The sequence below is a fragment of the Athene cunicularia genome, assembly GCF_003259725.1.
Source record: "Athene cunicularia isolate RWA chromosome 3 unlocalized genomic scaffold, athCun1 chr3_part1, whole genome shotgun sequence".
In the NCBI taxonomy this organism is placed as follows: Eukaryota; Metazoa; Chordata; class Aves; order Strigiformes; family Strigidae; genus Athene; species Athene cunicularia.
In genome coordinates, this window is record NW_020799097.1 from 117,824,722 (window position 1) to 117,851,371 (window position 26,650).

At 39.6% G+C, this 26,650-nt stretch overlaps 1 protein-coding gene across 1 annotated transcript in view; it reads left to right on the top strand.

Moving 5' to 3' along the window:
- Nucleotides 1–26,650, top strand: part of PLCB1 (phospholipase C beta 1) — a 397,493-nt gene that overhangs the window by 256,687 nt on the left and 114,156 nt on the right. The window contains exon 10 of the mRNA XM_026844689.1: nucleotides 20,011–20,157. Coding sequence (XP_026700490.1) covers nucleotides 20,011–20,157 — 147 coding nt within the window. The remainder of the gene's footprint in view (nucleotides 1–20,010; nucleotides 20,158–26,650) is intronic.

The following is a 26,650-nucleotide window of genomic DNA, read 5'->3' on the forward strand; positions in this document are numbered from 1 at the left end:
ACACAAAGACATCTTTCCCAAAAGTCCAGAGGTTAACTGAAGGCACTCCCGCCCCTCTCCCTGGAAGCCTTCTGACCTCGATGCCTTTCTGAAAGAAACCTGTGGCTCTCGATGCCTCAATCAACATTGTCTCAAGGCAAAACACTTGTAATTTTTCTCATAAGGCTTCTTATTTTTCCAGTTCAATCAAATTTAGTGTTTCCAAAGCTTTTGATGGAGGGTTAAATCCTGCTACTTTGTCATGCTTATGCAAACTGTCTTTTGACGTCAGTGAGAATACTAGCATGGGTAGATGAGAACACGTTGTGACTTCCTCTCTCAGCCATGCAAATATTAGAATATTGCTCTGTGCTAACCTTATTTCACATCAGCAACAGGGAAGTCTGAGACCTAAGAGATCATTCTTATTACCCAAATATTGGCATTTCATATAAACCAAAAAAAGGACTTATTAGAAGGAGGTGTGCTAGCAGAACACCGAAGTCAAAATGAAATGACCTTCTGACTAGCAATAGGAGAAAGTATGAAACAGGCTTCAGAAAGAAGGGTGTTGTGATGGTGTTTGCTCGCACCCTGCAAGTGGGATTTGTGGGGCACCTTCAGCATACCCTGATTTGTGTTGGTGCACACATTTGCTGCAGGCACTTGCGCTTCCATAGGTGCCTCTCCTCCTGGGTACGCTTTGTATTGCTCTTACAGAATCAGTTCTAGCAGAAAATGCTAACTTTAACAAGGGAAAGACAGATCAGAGAGCTAATTCCTTTTGTGGTTTGGTTTTGGTTTTTTTTTTTTCCCTCTTCAAACTTGTTCACTGAGGTCCAGCAAACTCTGACAGAGCTGCACAACCTGCGGGTCACCTCTGTGCTGCAGATACCACGTGCTGAGCTGCAGCAACTGGCACATGCTGCTAACCATGCGCCACTGAAAATCCCAAGCTTACTGTCTTAAAATTACAGGAATTGGCTAATCAGGAATGATGTAGGGACACAATATTTTCTGTACATCTGCTCTGAGTTGGGAATGCAATTCACTGTATATTAAATAAAGTGTAGGTGTGCTCTCAATCCTACACTCATAGAATAATTGCAAACAAATGCTGCATGTCTGTAAAATGTCACCAAAATATAACAGTGCATAGTCAAAAGTAATGATTTAACCTTTTAATATGTTTTGTAAAAGGGGTTGTCACTGTTGGAAAGGACCGTTCATAGGCTGAATTGCAGGGATGGCAGACCGAAGGGACATGCTTCAGTGATACTTTCCCTGCCACTGAAACTATATTAACTTGGGCCACCGAGCAGAGATGTTACTTCCAGTAGGCCTGTGGGTGTTCAAACCAGTTAGATGTGGTCCACTGTTACACACCCATGAACTTGTTGGCCTTAACTTTGCACCTCTGCTGCTCAGATACTCTGCTACACATCTTGTGGTGGCATTGCTTATGTCCCCTTATTTGCCAGGGCCAAAGTCAGATGAGAGATAAGGATGGAAGTAGGATGCTTGGCATGGCCAAGCTGTCAGCAAGAACAGGTAGAAACCTTAAGGCACCCAGACCAGCAGCTAAAATAGGCAAGAAGGTAGCAGAAGCCTTCATCCAGCGTAGTTCTCAAAGAAAATTGGGCCCAACAGCTCCACGAAGAGAGACAGGTTTAGGATTGTTGTCCACATGCTCCTTTGTGGTCCTGCATTTCAAAGTGAGCTGAAAGAGGCCCCAGCTAAACAACTCCTTGGGATTAATGGGGTACACCAAAACACAGAAGAGCAGTGCAGGGAAGAGAGGAGTAACGTAACAAGGCGCACGAGGCAGAGGTAATGACCTGAGAGAATTACATGATAAACAGCAGGTTGAGAAATGGAGTTACAGGTAGCCTAAGGATGACTTCATTGCTGTTGCACCAGGGAAATGCAATTAAATAATTGGACTTTCGGAGCAGTTGTGCAGAGTTTTGGTTCAAGAAGCAAGCCAGAAGCTGTGACAACATGGTATATGTATTTGTTCTTTCTTGGCAATGAGAAGTTACTCCTTTGAAGTAAATCACAAATATGGGTCCAGAACAGAAGAAAATACCATAAAGACATTTCAAAGTTGGAATTAACTGCTTCTTGTGAGTAATGAGTGAAGTACTTTGTGATGGTAGAGACTTTAGAGGCTTGTTTGCAAGAATTGGATGACAGAAATTGCCAGCCTTCATGCCAGTTAAATCCCTTTTCCTCAGATTGTTCTAGAGCTTGAACACTTGCACCTGTTGTGCACACAGGTATCTGTGAAACGTTTTGTTTCCACAAGCTGCCTTTCTGACTGGCTCCGTTCATTATCTTGTTTCATTATAACAACATCATATTGCAGAAGATTTGGGGACAAACATACACATAAATGGTGAAGGTCTGTCCACTTTCATGTTTGTTTCTGTAGTATTTCTATGTTTATTTCAATAATCTATACAATGTTCAGATATCCCACTGAAATAAAGGGATTCATGTTCAGCATCGTCATGAAATAAGTCAAGCTTTTCTGTTTAATTTGAACTTTAAGGCCTGCACAGTCCTTGATTAAGCTGCCAGAGAAAATGACTTTTGCAAAAACCTGAAACAAAGCCAGTGGCAAGTGTCCTTATTTTTCAGGTATTCTATAAGGTCACAAGGCCTAGATTTCTAATCATCTTTCACAAAGTTAGACAGAATACATATTGTCTTTTTTCTTTTTTTCCTGTGAACAGTGAAACACATGTCAATATGCAAAATTAAACTCAATAGTTGCAATTCAAGGATTAAAAGCATTTTCTAAAAGCATTTATGCTGTGGGAGTAAGATGGCATGTTTGCAACATGCAGAACATCCTGGCCTTGATGTAATAAATCACTTAAGCATATGCTTAAGTTTATGGGTAATGTGGAAAGAGAGTATAGTTACATAAAAATCTCTTATGCTTCATTTCCTTTTATGTTATATTAATTCTCTGTTAAAGCTCAGTTCCCAAGGTTGTTGAAGTGAAATTTCTGGGCAGTTCCGGCCAGAACCATGAACACAGGTACCTGGACAACTTCTGAGAGTGTGATGCACATGCTTCTTAGCAAATAAAATTTTATGCATTAAAAAGTTCTTTTAAACAGAATTAGGATTTTTTTCCTTGAAAGCTTAAATCCAAAGTCATAAAATAGAAACTGTGTGCCTTTGTACAACAGCAGCCTGACTCCTTGCTCTCCCTACCCTGTTTGGACAGTTCTAGACCTTCACTCATCTTGATGATTGTATTTTCTTCTAATTTCCCATCTGACTGTACTCATTATCTGTGCACATCCACTGTACAACAATATTCTTATTGAAGTTTTCTTCTCTCATAGCTAAATAATGGTTGTACTGTCTCTCAAGTTCAACAGCACTAGTGAAATGCTTTTGATGTCTCATAACTCTCCATTTCTCTGATCACCATTATAGTCCTTCTTTTTTGTACCTGTTGCAGCTAAGCTACAGTATTTTGAACACAGTAACAAGAGTTCTGTATAATATTTTAAACTTTTACAACATGGCTCTTCAGGTACCTGATAAAATCAAATGCCAGTGTTCTTACTGGCTAAGGGCCTTAGTTTTGAGTAAAAAGGCTGCCTGTGTTCCTGCTCATCACTAACACATTTTTAGGTATTGTATTGCTCAGTTGTGCTTGAGCTTTTGCAACATTAGCAGATACATGGGCTTGCTTGACACCTACATAGGTTAAGCATGTGGAGTAATATTTTACTGTGGTTGAAGCAAGCTGTTGTGATTAATGCTTTGTGTCATACAGTGAAGGAGATTAATGCACTATGTATAGCATGTTTCCTTATCAAGTGGAAGCAGAAGGAAGTTCCTGGTACCGCTGAGCAGCCTCTCTCTGTTAGCAAAAGCATGCTGGGGGCTGTTAGGCCTGGTTAAGCAGCATCCCGTAGTTTGGTATTTTCAGACTGTGAAACATTTGCACTGGGTGGCTGAGCATCACTGCTAAATGTGTTCCCTCTTAAGTTATCATGTTGATAATAGGATGTGTGATAAATCACTTGCCAATGGGTTGATTTGGAGTTTATTTATTTGCTTTTATTTTTAAGAAGGCTTGTATAAAAGAAAGTTGTTCAGGGTCATTTTGGATGGCAGGTGGGACATTGATGCGAGTTTCAGGTGTCCAGGCTCCTGGGAGCAGTAGTCCCAGTTTCTAGAATTATGTGATATTTACCATATAACTCTGGTGCAAATTCTGTGCTAGTTCGTCCTGACTTAATGATTCAATTCATTTCTAACAGTTTCTAAGTTCAAAAGGACCACAGAGCTTTGAGAGCTCAAGTCCCATTGTCTCAGTTTAAACCTTCCCTTTTGGAAGCAGTGTTTTGAAAACCACCAAGTAACAGTCTTGGCTCTAGGGGCATCCTGTGTCTCTTACAGACTCTTAAGCATGCAAGAAGAGCTGTACCCATGTACCAGACTAGCAGTGAGGAATACAAACCCAAGGCCTGTTAGGGAAAGGAGACGTGAAAAAGCTGGAATTGTGCAATAACAATCAAATAAATATACGCTTCTCACAATCCCCGTTGGTGGGAGCAAGACAGGGTTAGGTTATTATTAGCCATTATTTTTAGAGTGGGTTTTATTGAGAGAGATGGTCTTGACTGTAGTATAAGCTTTAAAAATAGAGTCTGGAAGAGCTTTGGAGATTTTGCTGGCCAATGGGTCTACACACCAGATTGTACTAACTAGCAGGCATCTTTGAGGCAACTAATGGCGTAACAATGTTAATTTTTTTTTTCTCTTAAGTATGCACTCATTTAAATACTATGTCTTCCTGTTTAATTTTAAAGGGTCAAACCTTAGATCTACACAAGAGCTTTCCTCTTACATTTCACAGCATTTCTTTCTCCAGATTTTCACAACTATACCTATTTGGAAATGCTGTATGTCAGTTTTAGTTAGACTTGTATTTGGAATGATTGTAGGGGAGCTGGTTCTATGACTCTTTGAATTCCAGTATTAATTCTGTTTTGCTAATGCACATTTATTGGTAGTTGTGCTGAGTTTTTCTTGGGTAGTAAAATAAATTAAACAATTAACATTAGATTAAGATATATTTAATTTTATACAGCATTTGCTACATGTGTTTTTCTCATGGCAACCTCAAGACCCAGCATTATTCACTTCAGCACAAACGTGTTTTTCCTCCCATAATTATCAGTACATTTTAAACATGTACATCCCACCACATTAAATTCACCTTTTAGTAACTGCATAAGAATAATTACACATTGGAGTCTTTCGATGGCAGAAGGGGGTCATTTCCTAGGCAACACAATTTAATGTCAAAAACAAGTACCATGCAGTCGTGGCTACACTTCTAAGACATACTTCATAATATTTAAAGCATAAATCCTGATGTATAAACCATTCAGGCAAATGGTGGGGCTTTCTGGCACTGAAACATTTGTGTGAAGTGTTACAAAATGGTTGAAATCCTTCAGCTTCCTAGCTGTAACATTGGAAATTAAGAATACTTACCATCAAAAACATTGTTTTCTGCATTTTCAGTGCTTTCCAGCATGCCAGTTGTACAAGAGAAGAGCTCTCAGCGTTCTCATTCTCAAATGATGACAGAACAATAGATCCCAGTCACTGTTTATTACTCTTTAAAATTCATAAGCCACACAAAAGTCGTAACCTATCCCATGCTGTCAGCAACAAGTGCTAAGTTAGGTAGCTTGCCAGAAAGCCTTTTAAAAAATGATTTAAATATATATATATGCAGCAAATGTTAGTATGAATAATGTATCACCATAAATAAGTTAATGGGGTCTATAATTGTCAAAATGAATTTGCAAAATATATTTCTGTAATGCACTGTATTTTCTTTTTGGTTGCTTTTTTTTTTTTTAGTTACTAGTTAAGCTGTAAAATTCATTTCAGATCTTGCAGTTATGTGGAAGATTGCATCTCAAGAAAAGAATAAAAGTAAAAATCTTTTAGAATGGAAAATCCTTAATTATGAGGATTTTTTGCATGTGCTTTACAGGTAAAATGCTTCATCTTTCTATCTTAACTGTAACAACTTGTAACAAAATGGAAGTGATGTGGACTAGTAATAATGGATTTTGCAACAGTGAACAGACACAATAGTATCTGGCTTAGTGAAAAAGCAAACGTTTTTACCTTTTCTTCTTTGGTTGCATTTTACAAGTGTAGGAACTGGCTTGGATCTGAGACCTGTGTGCTTATGCATAGAGTTAGTTTTTGCTGTTGGCACTAGAACTAATGAAAACATCAAAAATATGTTCAAGGTTCCAGGGAGGGCAAGTTTCCTAATCTTCTGTGTATAATACAGATGCTTTGAAAGAGGCGTGAGCTTTGCAGAAGTGCATTTTGGGACTGGTATCTGGTCCCAGGAATAGCTCTGCTGATACCAGTGAAACTGCTGGACGTAAAATGGACAGACTTCCCATGGAATTTTCATCTTCAGAGCTGCAGAGCATAAACTAATTGTGATAATGTTAAGTTCAGCATTCAGACCAGACCTGTTCTAACTAATACGGAAGCTGACCGTACCAGTGACTCCTGTCCCACATCCTGGAAGCCTGGTAGACCACCTGATGGACTCCAGGCTTGAGCCCTCCAGGCAGACTTAAACCTTATGTTGTAACATTGGAAAGGGATGAAAGAACCTGGGGTGACAGGACCACAAAGCAAACACGGGTCAAGGTTTTGGAGTATATGTATATCATTCGTTCCCTTCAGCTGGAGCTTTTGCTCAGTGATAAGTAAAGAGTCTTACATCAATACTGCCTTTCAAGGGTTATGGAGACACATTTTTCTGCTGCTGCCTGCCTGTATTGTGTTTGACTCAGCCTCAGCCTATCAGAGCCCAAAAAATCAAAAACTTGCTCTAAAACAGCTTCTTTGTGGTTGTTGCTGTTTTACTGTCTCTTTTATAGAACACAGGGAGGTATTCAATTTTAGCAGCAGGATTTATTATTTGTAGATGAATATCAGATAAAGTTTACTTCTGAAAACACAAAGTAGCATGGACTCAAGTGCTGAAGGAAACAAATGTAGATAAAGTTTGAATAAACATTGTGGGGTTTGCCTCTTCATTATGACTGCTACAGATGGAGTGCTTTGCAGCTGCAGAGGGCCCCCGAGGACAAAGGGAGGGAAGACTGCTGTGAACCAGTGGGTGACACCCTGAACTTGTGGCAGAAGAACGGAGATTTCCTGGCTCTGCCACAAATGAGCTCGCTGACATCTGGCCGCCCCCTTTTATCTGCCATTTTGGTTTTTTGTCTCATCTTTTCGTTGAGTTGACTAAATAAACAGTCAGTCTCTGCCTTGAGGAGCTAGCAATGATCTGTGAGTCTTTTGGTATGTATGGTATCTGTCATAACAGGGCTGTTAACATAGTTGGAATATGTGCACTACTGTAACACAATGACCATACGAGGAAGTTTCCCTTATAATGTCAGATGTAATCATCTACTCTAAGAATATCCTTTAGCTGGAATATGACTGTTGCCTATAAATACATCAGGGTTAAATGTTGGGGAGGTGGAAAGAAGTGGTAAGCAAAAGGACAATGTTGGCAGAAGAACACAGAGGTATCAAGTGGTCTTGAATAAATTTAGGCTGGAAATGAAGAGAAGTTTCATAACAATATGGTTCTGGCACAGCCGGCCAGAGGTAGTAAAGAGGGCAAAAAAAGCAATTGTTGCTAAGATAGAATGCAGCGCCTGCAGCTACAGAACCAAGTTTAAAGAACAGGCAAGGAAGTGCCTTCAAAGGGACTTTTATTTGAACTGCCTTTGCAGAACCATGCCATTATTATTTTCCACTTCTCTGTAGTAATCTCTTCTTCACCTGGAGAAGTTTCTGGAAGTAAAAATATTAGCCGTGATGGAAGGCTTTTCCTAGGTTTTTTCCCACCTATAGCACGCTCACACTCTTATTCTTCCCATTATACTGCAGAACAGTCTTTTTGGCGAGTGCATTAATAGCTTATGTAGAGAAGTAATGCTTAAGAGAAAAAAAGTATGTATTTTTAGATGTCTTTTAATGCAATTTAGCAACTGGAAGTAAGCCAACATTTAACATTATTACATCTCCCAGGATCACTCCGAGGCGTTCTACGGAGCATGTTTTTCAGAGGCTTTGGAGGACAGTGACATATTCCAGTAGTGGCCCTCTTTCAAGTCTGTCAGAAATAACTGTAGTATTGCTGGGATTAATCTATCTGATTTAAAATTTTTCGGCTCATCTAGTTGTCTGCCTGTCTTAGAAATCTGACATGTTGTAAAGTGCTCATTCCGCTGCTAGCTAGGAACGAGTGTGAAGGTGGTTTTGTAGTGTTTTTATAGATTTAATTGGATGTAAACTATCTGTCGTTTCATATCCTGTAAGGGATATCCTGTCAGGAACAATTTCTTACTACATCTATGCTGAAAAGTCAAGAGCAGCTAGAGAATGGGCTTGTGTCTGTAAAACTCTGTGATGCCGCAGACTTTCCACAGTAATTTTAGTAGGTGGTTGATGTCTGGGCTCAAAGTGTTCAGAAATAGCAAGCTTAAGATGTTTGCTGGGAGACTTGGCTGTAGTTCACTGTGTTTGCCTTTGCTTAAATTGGCCTGATGTGATGAATGAGACCTGCCCAGGTGCTAGTGCCCTTAGCATCTCCTCCTCCTGGATCGTGTGCCAGACCTCAACTGAAGTCCAGAGCAGCAGGTGTGTTTGCACGTAGACAGTAGTTATGGTGGTAAAGTGGGTCTTGAGGACGGAGTTCCCTGACACTGCAAGAACATCATTTACATTGCTGTGTTGCTCCACATTGTCTTGCAACGTCAGCTGAAATCATCAAGTTGTAGATTCATGGGGGTTTTTAGTAGCCAAGGCCCCACTCTTGGATGAGAACCTGGAAGACAGTAGCTGAGGCTTGCTAATGTAAAGACTGCACAAACCAGGCCAGCCCAGCACTTTTTAGCAAAATTGAATTTGGACAGGGAACAAAAAAGAAAAAAGCAGAAAAGTAAATGCCTGCCAAGGAATAAGCTGCAGTCCCATGTGGTTCTCTATCTAACTTTAGATACAGCATTTCTTCAGAGTCCAACTTGGATATAATGCTGATCACCCTGCTTCAGTCTTTAGACTTAGGAGAGGTTGTTTGCTTATCTACACCAGAGTGGGGTTTTCCCCCGCTCCTTAAAAAATGACAAAATATTCAAATTTGTATATACATGTCTGCTAATGTTTTAGAAACTGGTTTGGTTTAAAGAAAGAGCTATCTAGCTAAAAAGAGAGGATGAAAACCAGTAAGAAACTGCTTGATACTACATATAGGCATCTGTTTAAATGTGAACTGTAAGACAAACATGCTTGATTCAAGATGCTGGACACTTGTGTGTTAGCAGTTGTGGGGCGTATGCTATCTATCTATCTATCTATCTATCTATCTATCTATCTATCTATCTATCTATCTATCTATCTATATTTATACACACACACTATTTTCTATTAATAAAACACTGCTTTACATTATAACAGGTTCCATGAATTGTGCTCCTTAACATACTACCTCTGCTTACCTGAATCTCTGAACTGTGGCCATGCTTTGTTACAGTAGAGGCTTTTAAAGCTTTTGTGGAGATTTATATGATCAATATCCATTACAATAAATGTGTCTCCAACATTTACATTTTGAGGAAGTGAAAATATTGAGTGTTAAAAATCTTCCCTGCCTATATGTGTGTTTTACTGTTTTCTAGCACTACTAGAGAAAACACATACATTTCATAGGCTGTAGCCCCTGTGAATTAGAGCCCTTACTTCTTGGGTGTTTGAAAAGGGCTGAAAAACCCCCGTGACTTTCAATAAAACAAATAAATAAATAGCACATTCAACGTTGCACAGTGACTTTAAGATCTTGTTAAAACGGATGTCTCATGCCAATAGACACAAATGAGATTTAGAAACTTCTGTTTTTTCTCAGATGACACTCCATCTTCCTTTCCATTTTGAGATGGCAGTGTCCTTGGAACTCTCCCAAAGTTTTCATTCGGATTGGAAATGCTCTTTCTCATAAAAATATGAGGTTTGCTATTTGGTATGGCTTGCCTAGAAGCTTATGGGAAATATCTCCTCCCCGAAGTGAACTAAGTGTCCTGAGCTGCAGTACCTCTTCTGAAACCCATTCAGAAAAGTGGTTTTCCATTTGCTGCAAATATTTTCTTGGGGGGGGGAAAAAAAAAGTATCAAATGTTAGTTTTCTCTGTTCACTTGTACAGATGATAAAATGGATATGATAGCTGCATTAGAATGACAAGCGTTTCTGATTTAAGCATACTGGATTCTGCTTTTTTTTGCTTGATGATCCTTGCCCTGCAAAATATTCTGGATCTGTGTCCTTGGGCATGTGGTATTTCCGCGTGGATTAACTGATACTGAGCAAGTTCTTTTATATATGCTACTTAAGAAAACATGTTTACCTTACCATGTTTTCCCTCACTGACTGCTTGTCATTCGGTAAGCATTTATTTCTGATATTGTTTAGGAGTTTCCATTCTCTGTTTGTTTATATTCAGATTTTTCTGTGTCCTGTTACAATATACCCATCCATGGGTAGAGCAGTGAATCTTGCTCTATTCCTTTCTTATGGAGTAAGTTTTCTGTTTCTTTTTCAAGAAGATGTTGCCAAAGCTTGTTTTGGTTTGTGGCAGGGTAACTGTCTAATTACAGAAAGTAGTTGAGCAAGTATAACTGAGGGTAGAATTGGATCCATTATGTTTTCCTTTACGTTTAGAAATCTGAAACGGTATTTGAACACAACTGGATATTCTCCTAGTTTGATTTTAAAGGATTTAAGTAATGAGACAACCAATAAATCTGCTGCAAGACCATTTCCTAGTGCAATTAGTTGTAGCACTGCCAGGCTTTTTCAGACACTCACCCCAAGTTTTCTGTTACTTACTCTGATCTCATTACCTGGTTCTGCCTTTGGCCACTGTAACTGTTCTTCATCCTTATCATTTACACCTGTTGACCATTATATTATTGCCACATCATCTTTACATGTTTGATTTTTCTTGTTTTGGCATATATTGTGACATATGTTATTACTGATAACACTTCTTTAAATAATCTTCTGTATACAGACACATTTCTGATACTGAGTAGTCAAAAACCAGATGGATGAGACTGGGTGGAGTGTCAGTGGTCCCATTAACATCCTTAATATTGTCAGTAGTTATGTGAGACTTGTGTCCGTTAAATCTATAGGATTGCCTGCATGCTTAGGTTTAGTTATGGATACATATGTCGGTACATTTGCTGCCATGGACGTTTATATTTTTCATCAATTACTTGATAGTAAAATGCCCTGTCAATCGATTCCATTTTTTTCCACCCACTTTTTTTGATGCAGCTACATACAGATGCATTGCTGGTCTCTGCATCGCATTTGCTTTTCAGGATGATGTATTTCTAGTCATCTTCTTCCCAATTCAGCTCTGTATTTTGGATTTTTCTTTGCTTGAATGATTAGCTGCCTAGCTTGAATTACTATTTGTGTGTTCTCATTTGATTTCTGTCTCATTCACCTGGTTCATTACAACTTTACCAGCTTACTTTGATAACAGCTCCCAGAGAACTGTCTGTTCTTTAAACCTTGGGTTGTTGATTCTACTTTTTCAGATTATTAAAGACGGTATGAAACCAGCCCTACTGCTGATCAGCGTGGCAGCCTCCAGACTTCTTTCATGCAGTTCAGCTTTCAAATTCAAAGTAACCCTGATCTTCTAGTCTGACCTCAGTTTATTTCTATCTGTGCTTTCTGAAGATTAGTTTTTCTGATAAGGAAAAATTTGAATTTAGAAACTCTATTAAATGTTTCACTAATATTCAGATACAGCGATTCAGATGTATTGCCCCTTCTCTGCTTACCAATTTGATAGAACTGTTTGACTAGTATGAATTTTTTCTCTTGCAGATCACTGAGAAAATTGCTAAAATGCAGGAGTTACTGGCGACTTCTGCTTGTGGTGTGTAAGTGGTAGTTGGTACGTAGATATTTTGAAGTATCTGCAGACCTGACCTGAGGCCTGAAAATCTTTTCTGGCCCTAGTGTTTTTTCTAAAATACAGCAGCACTGACATTCCTGGGATAAAGTCCAGTAACACAACTGTAGGGTTGTGGCATTTTCAGGCTGGGCTGACCTTGTACCATACACTCTCCTTGTGATGACTTTACTCTTAAAAGGATGATGCCTGGATGATGCAATCCTGTCCTGCCCCAGCTTACAAAACCGAATACAGACAGAATTTCCAGTTACACCATAGTAATAGCCCACATGTCTGAAAAGCCAAATGGGCTTCAGCATCGCTTCCAAAATCACTTGGATGCAAAATGCTGTAATCATCAGGGTGACTTTGGCACCTCATGTCCCACCCACACAGTGTGAATTTCATGTAAATTCATCCCTGTGAACTTCTCTGCTGTCTCACATAGCTAGAAAGCATAGAGTAGCTAATGTGTGCCCAGAGTCAAGAGACACACTGGGGTATATGGGTATATGCATCTTACTCCACACGGTGCATGAAAATGTTAATACCTAATGAGCTGTGAATTGTAGTGCTGGTTTGTGAAATAGAATTCCCACGGGGCATATAGTGCAGATTTCTCACAGGATTACAAAATATCTGCTTTACTTGGCGGTGAGAGGACTGCTCGGTTGTATGGGATTACAGTGAATGTGATTAATGTTACAGATTGCATTGGAATAGACCTGATTTTGCTGTCAGACAAAATACTAATGTAATTCTGTGTTGCTGGCTGGGAGATACGAGGTGCCAATTAATTGTCTCTTTTTTGTTTGTTTGTTTTCTTTTTTACTTTAATAACATCTCCTGGCAGAATTGTGCCTTCCAGTTACATTATAACTGAGTGGATAACAGCATGGGCGTAAACAAATGGAAGGCTTTATTAAGTTTGCAAATACATGGGAAAGAAATGTTTAAGATGCATGAAGCCAAACCTGTTGACTGCTTGCAAGCAAATGCATTTTAATTGTCATACAACATGTCCACAGATTTTTAAGAGATAAGCAAAGGCTGATGTTAAAGTTGCAAGACTAAAGTGCAAAAAAATAGTGAGCAGATAAGCAGGTTTTTTCTGCTGTCAGTTGTGCCTCTCGCGTTTTCTGGCCTGCTCTTTCTGAAGACTTTGCTCAAAGGACTGGAAGGCTCCTTGGAGCAGGCCAGGCAGACCCGGGGGCAATTCAAGAAGCTGCACATACAGCTTACCTGCTGAAATAAGGGGGATGAAGTTTAGACAAGCAGTTGGGTTGAGAAGTTTGCAGGATGAGCTGTACTTCTGTATTTCCTCCAGACTGTTACACTGCTGGGGGTTTGACCTTTATCCTGGGGCTCTTTAGAGGGCGCTGAACTGGTGAAGAAGCTTCGTTTAGATGCTCAGCCCTCTTTTAACCCTGATGTCTCTTATCTTACACTTGGCACACTGCTGAAGGTGTTGAGTGAGCAGGGGGTTGTTTACATCCTCGAGTTGATGAGCTGGCAAGCTCCCAGGGACCCACAAGCTTTTCCACATCCAGAATAATATGCCGATCATGCTGGCATGCTAGAAGGGTTAGGAAAGCAGGAAGTTGTCGAGTTACCTATGTCTCATTAAGCAGCAGGAAAAGGATTGTTGTGTCAAAAGCAGCCTGTGCTTTTGCCAGCCCTAGAAACTGCATGAGAACAGTTCTGTGAGGATGCTATCTATGTCTGCACTTGCCCAGGAAACTGTGTAGTGCCCTGGCTCTGCACAAGGACTATCACAGGCCCTGAGGAGAAAAATACGCTGCGTTCTCTAGATCTAGTCAAAGAGGATTATGAAGACCCTTGTGATAACACACTAAGTCATCAAATAGAGGACCCTCTGAGAACTATATATTCACAGACTACAGTCTGTCCTGTCAACCAGTTCAGCTGACTGGCTGGAATTCTTGTGTCAGGAATGGGGAGATTCCAGATCTCTCAAACTGCAGAAGAAAACATCTTGATTGATGAATGCCGACAATATGTAAGAAACATAGAAGAGAGGATTCACTTCATTACCCATATGGATTTTGTGAATGTTCAGCGGGTCCTTTGCCTGCTTTATGCCACCTGCCTGTAGACAGCTTCCAAGAAGAAGGATTTGGAATAATGGAAGTGACTTCTGTTGTGTTTTAGAGCTGACAAATGTTGACCACAAAGGAACCCTCTTTCTTACAGGCAAAGTAACAGTTACATTTTTATGCGTTTTTCTTTGAACTGCCATCCAGGAACATTTATGTCTTTGATCTAGTGTAATAGATCTCGAAAGGTATGGGATCATGTAGCTGTAGCTACTGTGAAATACTCAGCACTTACCACTTCACTTGTGCTCTCTTTTTTTCTCTCTTGTAATGGTTTTGGAGCAATCAGGTAGAGTCAGAGATGCAGAAAAAGATCACGCTGCTGTACAAACACTTGCCATGTTTCACATAATAAAGCTGATCACAGTCTGGGAGATTCAATAGAACTTCTCAGCATCCCTATTAAATATATTACTCTTCTAGTAGGAAATTACTTCTCCTTCCTACCAAATTTTAGTGTAAAAATACTAGATTTGTTTGACTTCACTTGACTGTCAATCTGGTGGTTGTTCTTTGATCTCTGCATTAATTTCACCACCCTGCAAGTGATATGGAGCCACCATTCAAGGTGTCCCATGGAACCACTTGCTAAGAAGCTGCTTTGTGCTTTGCTGCATGTGAAACGCTGAACGCTGGGGACTTTTTTTGCAGTCCCCGGTATGGGCTTCCTCTTCCTTTCTGCAATAATGGATGAGATTTGGAGGCAGCAGGTGGGACAATCACTGACAAAATCCCCGCCAAGCAACTGGCAGATGAAGTTCAGCTTCCAAATTAAAAGTGCAGGCAAGAAAGGGAATTACGGGCATGACGCAAAAGGACTGTTGGCATGTGTAACTAAAGTGAAAGCAGAGCTTAAATCCACAGTGCAGAAAAGCAGTGCAGGGATAAAGCCAGAACCTGATCCGCATAGGTCTGTATGAGTTTGGACTAGATTTCTCTTGTTTAATGATAGCATGGGAACTTCATAGTGTGAATAACATTTCACATGGGCAAGTGAGGGTACTTTGCCTTGCGTTTCATACCTAGAAGATGATGGGTAAAATGTTCAAAAGACGTGAAGGGAGTCAAGGTTGCCTTCTTTTAGAAGCTTCTTTCATGTTTGGAGACTGGATTTTGGAAGGTATGTAGATGTATAAATTTGGAGAGGCATGTAAAGGCATTTCCAAACACTCCAGTGCCTCTAGCTCTTGTAAGTTTTTAATTCAGATACGGTTTTAGAATTGCATACAATTTTATATAATTTATAGACAAATGTTCAGCTACATATTTATTATTTTGAGGTATTGTGAATGTCTGTGAGTAAGACTACATTAGATTATAGAGTAATAGAATGGTTTTGGTTGGAATGCTCCTCGAAGATCATCTAGTTCCAATCCCCCCACCATGGTCAGGGACACCTTCCACTAGATGAGGTTGCTCAAAGCTCTGTCCAGTCTGGTCTTGAACCCTTCCATGGAGGGGGCATCTATGACTTCGTATTTCAAAATGCTTTCATATTTCTCCTCAATACTTACTCTTTTATTTTACAGACCTGTTCCACTGCACAGTAAAGACGTTAAAACTGATCTTTTAGGCTTGCACAGAACTTCAGCCCTTCGCTCATGTGTGTTTTTGACAAGCAAACATCCTGCAGCTGACATTCATCACAGATTTCTTCAGTGTAGTGAGTGCAGAGAAGAAAAATATACCCATGTTAATCATCAAACACAGCATATGAGCATCTTCCGTTCTGTGTAGGAGCTGGGTGGTTTATGACAAACTTTACAAGTCATCCAGCTGTGGCACATTATGCGGCGGTCGCTTCTTGGCGAGATGTGCTGAGACAGCACTCATCCTGGGAGTAGAAGTGGATTTGCATTAAGTCAAAAATGGAACAATTGATTAGAATAGCCTTAATTTTTGCTTTCGCATTGAACCGGCTGTCAGTGCCTGGGTGCTGGCAGTGAGGGTTGCGGGGCCTCTGTGAGGAGAGGCCAGGGCCCGTTCCAGGTGGCTCCAGCCACCCCACCGCAGGGCACGGCCTAAGGCCCACAGCCACACTGGTGGTGCCTCAGATGAAGTGGGTTTAAGAAAGTACAAAACGTTGCCGGCAGCAAGGAGTGAGGGGAAAAGTGTGAGGTAAAAAGTGTGAGGAGTGGCCCTGTGAGGCCTTGGGGAGAGGAGGAGGAGGAGGAGTGCAGGCCTGGGTCAGGCCTTGCCCTGTTTAGCAGTGGCGCTGTGGGAAGGAGTTAAGTGTTGGACCTTTAAATAGGCCAGACACCACAGGAAAAAGGCATTTTTATGTTTGTGCTGTTTAAGTGTTTTAATAAAGCGCTACCGAGTGACCCCGTAGGGAAATTCTAATTAATCACATAAATTAGAGAAGAGATATTTGAAGGGGAAAAAAAAAAAAATCTCTTGTGCTGGTAAACTCCAAACCCCGCAGAGGAAAGCCATCTTCATGGAGTGCTGTAGCTGTTGACATAGCTTCTGTTGTGGTTACATCTGTGTTTGCTCTTCTCAATCTGGCTTTGCCAACATAGATAAAAGAGTCATCTGGAGTCTGATCTTTCTTTGCATTGCACTTAAGATTATTTAGTAAGGTCCTGAACCAAAAGTTATTGGAGTTGATGGTAGCATTTCAACAAACACCAATGAGCTTTGGGTTTGCCTCTGTCCTAATAAGTGACATCAGATCAAACTGAACACTGCAATGGTGAGTGAAAAAGACAAGCCAGTTAACTCCACAATTTTAAGTATATAAAGCACACCGGTTATTTTGAGACTTTCATCAAATACCTAGGGTTCAGATGTTTTTAAGGCAATTATGTGCAAGCAAAATAAAAGGAAAAAAAAAAAAGTCAATCTGTCTTGTCCCTGTGTTTTTGCCTGGTGTGTTTCTTTTCCCTCTAACTTTTTATATCTAATCATATCATTAAATCTTCCTAATATATATCAGAAGATAAAAGGTGACAGCTGTAATGGAAAAAACTGTTCACAAATTATTTTTTCTTGGCAATGTCTGCAGTAAATTTGTAATATGCTTAAGAAAACAGAGAACAAATCTTACCAATAAATTGAGGCCATTTCATTTTGGATGACTGTTCGCTGAGGATCGTTCTCACTGCAGTTGGCCTCAGAATATCATTGATGTTGATCACAAACAATCTACTCTTTCATATCCAGGATACAAAGTCCCTTTGACATCTGCCATCTCTGTTCCCCAGTCAAACTCTCACTGGTGCAATATCGGTTGTAATTGAACTTGCAAATTGATTCACTTTCTGAAATGCTGACTGCTTGAAAATAGCATTCTACAGCCATAAGTTTAGATAGCTGTGTAACTCAGAAACTATGCAGTTATACATGTGAATAATACTTGCTGTGATTTATGTTAATACCAGTGGCAATATGCAGAAGGACCACTCTGCAGACCTTGTATTCCTTTAGCGTGTAAGAGAGCAAAGAAGCAGAATGAACCACAAAATAGAGAAAAGGGAGGAAATGCAGGCCTAGCCCTTTACTTGCTTTTATCCCAAAGGTGTTCATCCAAATAGGCTTCAAGAGACTGTGCAGTTCAACTCTCACCTTAACCCACAGGTTTTCCGTGGAGTACGTCCAGTCAGTTAATTTATCCTCAGCTCCAGATTTCCATCTGAAAAACAAGGACCCTGTTTTTCAGATATACTCTGAGGATTAAACACCAAGATCATTTTGAGATGCTTCAATACTATGTCTACATGAATCGACTTGAGTATAACAAAATTGAAACCTTTCTTCCTGAACACTGCATGATTATGATGTGACAGGTTTTTTGAGGAATTACATGTATGAAGACTGCTATGTTTGATTTTAGCATGGAGCAGGAACGACAGCAACTTTAAGCCTCCTAGTCTGGCTTAAAGGAACACAATCAAAACAACACAGAGATACTGAAGATGACTCTGAATTTGCTATCTGAAACATCAGAAGCTCCAAACCACTGTAACATGACATGGTGTTGCTGGTTCCCCATGTAGCAACTATCCCATTCAGATTTTACCCATTTTTTTCCTGTATGATGTTCCTTCTGTGGTATGCATGTACACCACAGACCACATCTATATCCCAGTGAACTTGGCGCAGACTGTTTCTCTTAAGTGAATTTTAGCTCAAGCTAACTCCATGGTAGCCTAATGGCTGATACTGTTTGCATTCATAATGTCTGTCTGGTAGATTCACGCAGCAGGTAGGTTGTTCATAAATCTTTAGTTTCATGCAAAACCTCAGTGGTTGTTTTTTTCTTGGTTTTCTCCATCTTACATTTTTTCTTGTGAAAAGGAAAGTGCACGGGCCTCTGTCTGTGGATGATTAATTACTCTATAACAAAGCAGCTGTGAAGCCTGACAAGATTGCACTCAGATTACAGTCTTAAAATAGTGGATGGACTTGATGTTTTTCCTTCCAACCATCTTACAATTGTTGTCTTAAGAATGAATGATAATTGCATTGCTCTGTATTGTCACTACATTTTTTGTCATATGAATAGATTCATTTAGTGCCACCATCTTGGGTTGTTATGAAAATGAGGCATCTGAACTTAAGACGGTTATCTCTTTTCCTCTCTGTTCAAGAGCCAAATCCTAGGTCTAAGCATGGATTTTAAGTAAATGCTTTATATGCCGTATTTGCATCATGTGGTTACAAGATTTAAAAATTGTTGCAGGGTTGTCCATTACTTTTTAACATGTGAGAAAATTATGTGTAAGTTTATATGTTTTAGGATAAAAAGGGATTGACCCTAAAAGGAGAGAGTTGCAGAGTTAGGAGGAGAACTGAAGTCTTCCATTTTTCAGCACCGTAGTCAGTTGACTAAATTTTTTTTATATGAGATGCTATGCAGAATATTTTGTGTTGGGGACAAGAGGTAAGAAATTCTCATCATTGGGAGTCACCAGGCATGTAGCTGCTTCAAGGTTCTTCAGAGATACAGAAGGTCTGTTTACTATATGCTGAATTAACTAAAGCTAGGTGGTTGAGTAAATCTACAGATGAAATGTCAAAATCACAAAAATACCGGGCAAAGAATATCTCAAATTCATTCAGTTAAGTGTTAATCTCCAAATATAGAATACTGAATATTTTTTTTTTAAATCTAAATATACAAATCGACACTGTAACATCAACTTTATGCAGAAGGCTTGACAGAGAAATTCGTCCTGATGTAATAAGCACAGCTCCACTGAGATCAATGGTGATATTTAAGCTGAAGATAGGACACAGCTTTCTAATTTGCCAGCAGCATATGAAATGTTCATTTATACTGGCACTCCAGTGAGATATGAATTGGAAGACAAATACAGAAATTACAAAGCAAAGTTCCCACTTGAAAGGGAGTTCAATTAGCTTGCTTTGCATTTTGGTTGCATTCATATACACACACTGAATCATATTCAAAAGAGGTCAAAGTTACCTGTTTCTGTGTGTGGCTCTTTGTTTACTGGTTTCTTGGTTTCCTCTGGAAAGCATGCTTTTTTTTTGTCCCCAGAAGACCCTTTTCCTTGATAGACTTTGATTTATTTTCTCTGTTCTTACAGCACTCTGTAACTCTGATTCCTCTGTGCCCTTCATTATCTGTAGACACTGATTATAAAATGATTTATCTTTGATACAGGTAAAGGGATGTATATTACCTGCAACTTACGTGGCTGAAAATGATGTAATAGTAACAAATGAATATATGAATAACTAGATGCTGGCCTATCCAGTGATTATATGGTCTTTCACACATGCCTTTGTGCAAGTGTATATTGAATGTAACATCTGTATGTCGCAAAATCTGTGCTTGAAATTAATTGATGCTTTTCCTGGATCTGTGTTTCTCTCAGGACAGATATCAGTGGATGGATTTATGCGATATCTGAGTGGGGAAGAAAACGGCGTTGTTCCACCTGAGAAACTGGATTTAAATGAAGATATGTCTCAACCACTGTCACACTATTTCATCAATTCCTCACACAACACCTACCTCACAGGTACAGCGTTGGAGAGATCTGGTTTCTTATCTTACAAAAATTCATAGCATGTTTACAGCGATAACCACAAAATATACTAAAGCATCATCAGCAAATGATGATGGAGCTTAGTCTTCAGGGAAGCAAGAGTAGCACTTGGTTGTTGTTCTATCTGCTACACACACATCTCAGATATACTTTTATTAACAGGTGAGCAGCGGTTGCGTTGCTCAGATAAAGTCTGGTCTGAAGCCCAGTGAAGTCCCTGAAAAGTTTCCCTCAATTTAGATAGGATTCCAGATTAAGGTCCTTATTTGGGGAGGAGAGGGAACAATGTACTTTTTATGACAACCTAGGACAGCCAAACAAGTATGCAAAGCAGAATATGGGAAACATTTCTGTAGCTAATAAATTTGCCCCTCAATATTAAATCTGACAGTTTGTTGAGCTCCATGAAATTTGCTTTGATTCAGAGATTAGAGAGGTTCCAACGTGGCACATAACTTTCTGACAGCCCATTCATATCTGTAAGGAATGGAAATTGGGTATCTGACCTTATCTAATGTCTGAGCTGAAATTTTTAGGTGTTATCATGTTTTTAAAAAGGCTGAGCCCCCAGAAGCTCCTGTTAATTTGAATTAATGAGTCTGAACTGTATTTGCACAGCAAAGTCAACAATGCTTTGAGATTCTGAAAAAATAAGACAGTTTAGGAATCCAACTGTTGGCACTCATTTTCTTGTCTAAGATGCTGTTAACTTGTGAGAAAATAATTGTAAATTTACTATTTTAGTTTTTGTAGGAACAAATGTTTTTGACAAGCAAATGTGCACAGGGAGTTCTTTCCTATTTGATTTGACGTTTGCTTTGTCTTGTCATGTTTGCTAATGACAGCGTTATGTTAAAAAAAAAAGAGTAATGCTACAATGTGTGCTAAAAATGTGGCTTATGGACATCATAGGCTTTTTAGTGTTATTTACAGACTTGCCTTAACTGACCAAGTTCTTCAGAATGCCAGTATGCCAAAACATAAACAAAACCATACATTGGTGATGCCCAGTTTAAACAGATCATTTGGTAGTTACTTTCATCTGTTTTGTGTTTGTTATAGCACTTTTTACAGCACCTTCTAGCGCTTTCATAAAGTGAATGAACTGTCATTGTTTCCATTACACACCATTTTTCAGAGGTTTATATCTTGGCTGTAAAATGTGGTTTGCACTAAAGCTTGTCATATAAGTGTCTGGCTTGACAGCTATTTTGTTTCTTCGAATTAAAAGAAATGAAAATCAGTGTGGCCACTTTTAAGTTATGATTCCAATATGCAGAAATTTATGCTCTTTGGAAGAGTGCAGACATGTCCAAAGCAAAAGCAATTTTTAATTATGATATTTTGCAGGCCTCTTACCTCCAGTATGGACTTTGTCCTGTCAGTGAGGATTAAGACCCTCTTAAGCCAAATGCTGCAGCTTTAAACAGATTTTCTGGAAGAAAACAGTAAAGCTGTTGTACAAATGTGGGAAGCATAGGCCCACAGGGAGGACAGACGGTGCAGTTTTAAAGTTGGTCTGAAGAGATAAAATACTGCTCTCCCCTCTACTAGCATGAGTTTATAGCCAGTACCATACCACAGTTTTTTTATAGGGACTGATCAGGACAGACTCATGTTCTAAAGGTCTAGAAGCACAGAAGCCAAAGAACAAAGAATTAAGGGTGGGAATTCATTATTAGTCCAACCTATTCTAAACTGCACCGTAAGTGACCTAACATATTTAATTATTTGAGGAGAAAGAAAGTTTGCCTTGAAAGTTTCCAAATTCACTTTGACTCACATGTGAAAGTCTGCAAATCATCTCAGATTGCATCTACAGGTTTCTTTGCATTTCTAAATAATTTCAGAAGGCGCATTTGGAAGTATGATCCGTGGTCTTAATTTAGCATAATATCCCTCAATTAGTAAATTGGGGGGAGTAAATCAGAGTAAACTTAGGAGGATAGTGCAAAATAAGTTAGAGTCTCTTTCAAATTCCGTTTAAGTGTCTGTATTTTCACACAGGCACAAAACACGTGCTCTTCCCTTTTAGTGGGTTCATTATGTTCAGGTAAATGTGTAGCAGCTGGCCGACAATGGGATTATTGATTTGATTTTTATCTGCATATTCCAAAACCTGACAGCCTTAGATTTTGCTTTGAGGCTAAACCAGATACAGCAATCTCATTTCTATTTGCTTTCTTCCAACAAGGATTTAGTAAAATTAAAGTGGCAGATTATTCTTTTTCCCAAAAAGATTTTGAAGGGTCTGCTCGTGGCTTTGGAAGGGAAGCTTCAGTAGCACCTCTGGCCTCATTGGAGCTGTGAAATAGCAACTAGTCATGTAATAATTATTAGGACGATAAGGAAACTGTTCAATCTAGCAATACTTTATGATTACTGTGCTTAACGCCCTACCAATTATCTCTCCCTTTGTTAGTTTTTTTTAAACCCAGAAAAAGCGTGCACAAAGAAACAACATTATAACATAAAAAGAAACATGTGCACACTCTGAATTTATTTTTAATTACGCTGATCATTTTCCTAGCCTTTAGTAGAAACCCTTGGCAGTACATCAAGTCCTTATTATTTATTTAGAAGTGTTACTTCTTTCTTTTTCTTAGGGAAATGTAATTTTTAAGAACAAAGGTAAAAATCCATGACGAAAGTGATTTATAGTGAACCTAGGGTAGCTTAAAGAAATGTCATCTTTTGGAAACTTTTTTTTTTACTCTCATCTTTCTTTCTCAGTGGTACCATATTTATTTACTCCTTTGAACCCTTAATGTGCAGCTCTGCTTTTTTCTGGTTTCTCACTAGTCTCACCTCAGGTTACTGCTGTTGTCACAGTGGGGAGTGACTTTGCAGCATTTCTCTGAGCAGCACCAGAAGTCAAAAAGAAATGATTGCGTATCATTATCAGCATTGCACACTTTGATGGCTATGCTATATATGAAATGCAAAATATGAAAATCGCAGGCCTTTAGCGCATGTTTTGTCTTTGTCTAAAAGGAAAAATAATAGCAGCAGTAGGTTGCAGAGCTATCAGTTTAGCATGCATAGCCAACGTGGGACTATCCTATTCACCCTCAGCATCTGCTTCCCTGCTTACAGTTCAATACTTTCAGTTCTTTCTAGAAAAATGTCTCATGAGGGGCATGTTCTCTTCTTTACTGCTGCTGAGGCCTGTCCTCTACTGTCCTCCAGCTTTTCTGTTCTCGATGATTCCTCAGTCCTAAGTGTTGTTGCTTATTATCTGCAGTTAACACTTCCTAGAAATCTCCTTCACCTTCAAAGCCTGTTCACCTTCAAAGCAGTACCTTCCCAGTTTCCAAGATGACAGCAGCACATGGAAGGGAAGGAAAGCTGGGTGATGTCTGCTCTGAGCATGAGTTTGTCATACCACCAGGAACAGTTTTTGGCTGGCTTCTACGTTGAGCACAGGTGGTCGGCTGGCAAGACCCAAGGCTCCACTCTCTTCCAGCCACACCACATTCTTCCTGATGGACTAGAGGGTAGGAAAGCTCAGAGAGCTCCTACAGCAGAGAGGAACTGAGCTGAGGAGGAGCTGTAGCAGTCCTCCTGCCAGCAGACCCAGCTAATCCTGTCCAGCACTCTAAGGCACATAAATGAGACTGGAGTCACAGTTTATCTTAGCATGAGGGCTAATGGGTAAAAAGAAGGATTAGTGGTTGTTGTGCAGCTTTTCCATCCATCAGCAGTTCATGGGGGTATTTTTTTACCTTCCAGCTGTCAATATTTTTCCTTATTCCCCTCCAGAATATCATAAAAGCTTGTGTAACACTGAGGAAAAAGAGTGAGTTTTCAGAGAGGACATTGATTTGAACATGATGACCTCACCTCACAGGAAGCAAGCTACAGACCACTATCTGGGGCCTGTAGCCTGTTCAGTTGAATGGACTGTAGCCATTAAAAAAACAAAAAATCAGCGGAGGGAAAGTTGTTGCTTCACAAAGTGGAAAGATAGTCTTTGTGGAAGGTATTAGGTAGATCTCTATGAGATACCGTTTTGATGCCCTGCTCTCAAGAAACCTCCTATTTATAAAAAACAGCTTCAATAGGATGGTGATTCCCATCAGGCTGATGCTGGATAGTGTCTGTCACATAGCCTGGCCGCAGCATGGGAGCTGCCTGGGCACTGCTAGCGGCTCAGCAGAAATGCAAACTCAGAGGCTGGCCAGCCCCAGCCCTCCTGGCACACTCAAGTGTTGCATCTTCTGCTTGGGTGGGCCTGAATCAATACTGACAGCAAGTGTATTCCTGCTGCTGGCTGGAGCAAGCCTGACCACATGTCCTGCTTTGGTCGGATGTAAAGTGTTAAAAATAACAGCCATAGGGTGACTGCCTTACTTTGACTTACATACAAGCAGTAGCAGAATATGTCACAGCGTGGGGTCTAAGCTGCTTGTCCTGTGCATGGCAAAATACCTCGGAAGGGAAATAAGTTCAAATAAATGTACTGTGTGTCTAAAAAAATCTTAGCCGCCAGCACCTTCTGTTGCTGCTGGAGTCAAAGCCAGACTTCCAGCAGTACAGGGCTCTGAGTTTGCACACTGCAAAGCACGGCATATGATCAGGAACACCGATTGCTTTTCCAGGACTTGCCCGAAGAGAGGAGGTTTAGCAGCTCAAGTCTGTGCACGGCAAAGAAACTATACAGGCAGTTCTACATGCCAGGAGAAGGTGGTGCCGTGGCGGGGCGAGGGGGCAGAAGCAGCCTCTGTTTCTAGAGTGGTGAAGTGTCAGGTGACTCCAAACTCCTGGATCCAAATATCCCCCAGTTTGGGAAGGATACATATCTTAAAATGGTGATTAAATTTTAAGTCCATGCATTGCAAATAACTTTTGCTTGGAAAAACAGTGATGAACGAACCCAACAAGGATGCACTTGCTGAGAAATGAGCAGCCTAAAGTTATGGAAGTGTGGAACTGATCTCTGTGGGGAAACGTGGGTCATATCCTCGGCTTGTATCAGTTGACACAGGCTCATTTTGCTTAGTGTCCTGTCAGGTATGATTTGGCTGATTATATTTTTTAGAAAGCAAGTTTTTGGTTTTTGGTTTTGTTTCTGTTTCTCCTTATACAATATGGGATTGAAAATATTACGGTATTACTGTAGATGCTGTATGCGTTATAGAAGGGAATACATAATGCTTTCAATTTCCAGTATTAAAAAAATTGATCTGTACTCAGGATATTAAAAATAACATACTGGAAGTATTCCCTTTAGTGTCTGTGTTAGCACATTTTAGAATGCATCTATTAAAGGTATCGTTTGAAATGGATGCAAATACAGACTCACACAACAGAAATTTATAAATAATAGATGCAAAAAACATTTGAGGGAACATTCCTAATATTCTGTTTTCAGAAAAATAATCTATCAACACTATTAAAACACTTGCTAGCATTTTGCACTCTGACCAGCAGTCTTTCTGCAGATTGAATGTTTTGGAGGTTGACTATCCTCTTATCCTTAGCAGGAATCCTTCCAAATGTCTAAGCCTTATTAGTACGGTAGCATGGAGAAGTGTCATACAGCAAGCGATGCATGTCATGATTTACTTAAGCACTTTTAAAGGTTAAGGATCTTGTAGTCCAAAACACTTAGCAAGACTAATGGCCAGTAGTCTCTCAGGAAGTACAGTACAGGTTTTTTAATCATAAAAGAGTTTGTTAATCCAAATTCAATATGTTTTGAGGGAAAAGAAAGACAACATGAAAACAGTTTTCTAAGTGAATGTAGTTTTTTAGGCAGCAGAGTTCAATGGATCCATATAATGACAGCCAGATTTTCATAAGCAGATGCTTAGGGATGAGTACACAGAAATGTGTACTGTTATACACTGACCCACGCTTATGCTTGTTTGCATCCTGGAAAAAAAAAAAGAGCCACTGCTTACCCCAGACATTGGAACTGCACCAGAAAGGCTCTTGCGTGAGTAAAGATAACCTGCCATAATCACAGGGGAAACACAGGAAAAAGTTAAGTAAAACAAAACAAACAAAGAAAAAATGCCCAAACAAACAAAAAAGAGACACACTGTCACTTTGCTGACTGGATTTTCAGACCCTTCCAGCACTGGCCACATTCTTCTGTTATTAACATATATTTCCCATTGGTTCCAGCAGGAGCCGAGAAGTCTTACAGATTTCAGTAGGAGTAATGCTAACACCTTGTGGAGTATTTATGATTGCTCCAGTTCATGTATCAGATGCAAATGGTAAACAGAAATTTTCCAAATAGAAGGGGTTTTCTGTTTCAGTTTTTAGTGGAAGGTAAAAAAAAACAGAGAAGGCAGACAATGCTATTTAGTGAAGCAAACCGCGATGTGTAGTTCCCAGTGTAAAACCTAAACACAGAACCACATAGACAATAAAATGAGAATTGGAGTAATCTGCATTGTATTATATGTCTGTATCAATTAAGTATTTATATGCCCCCCATCAGTGAAAAATCTTT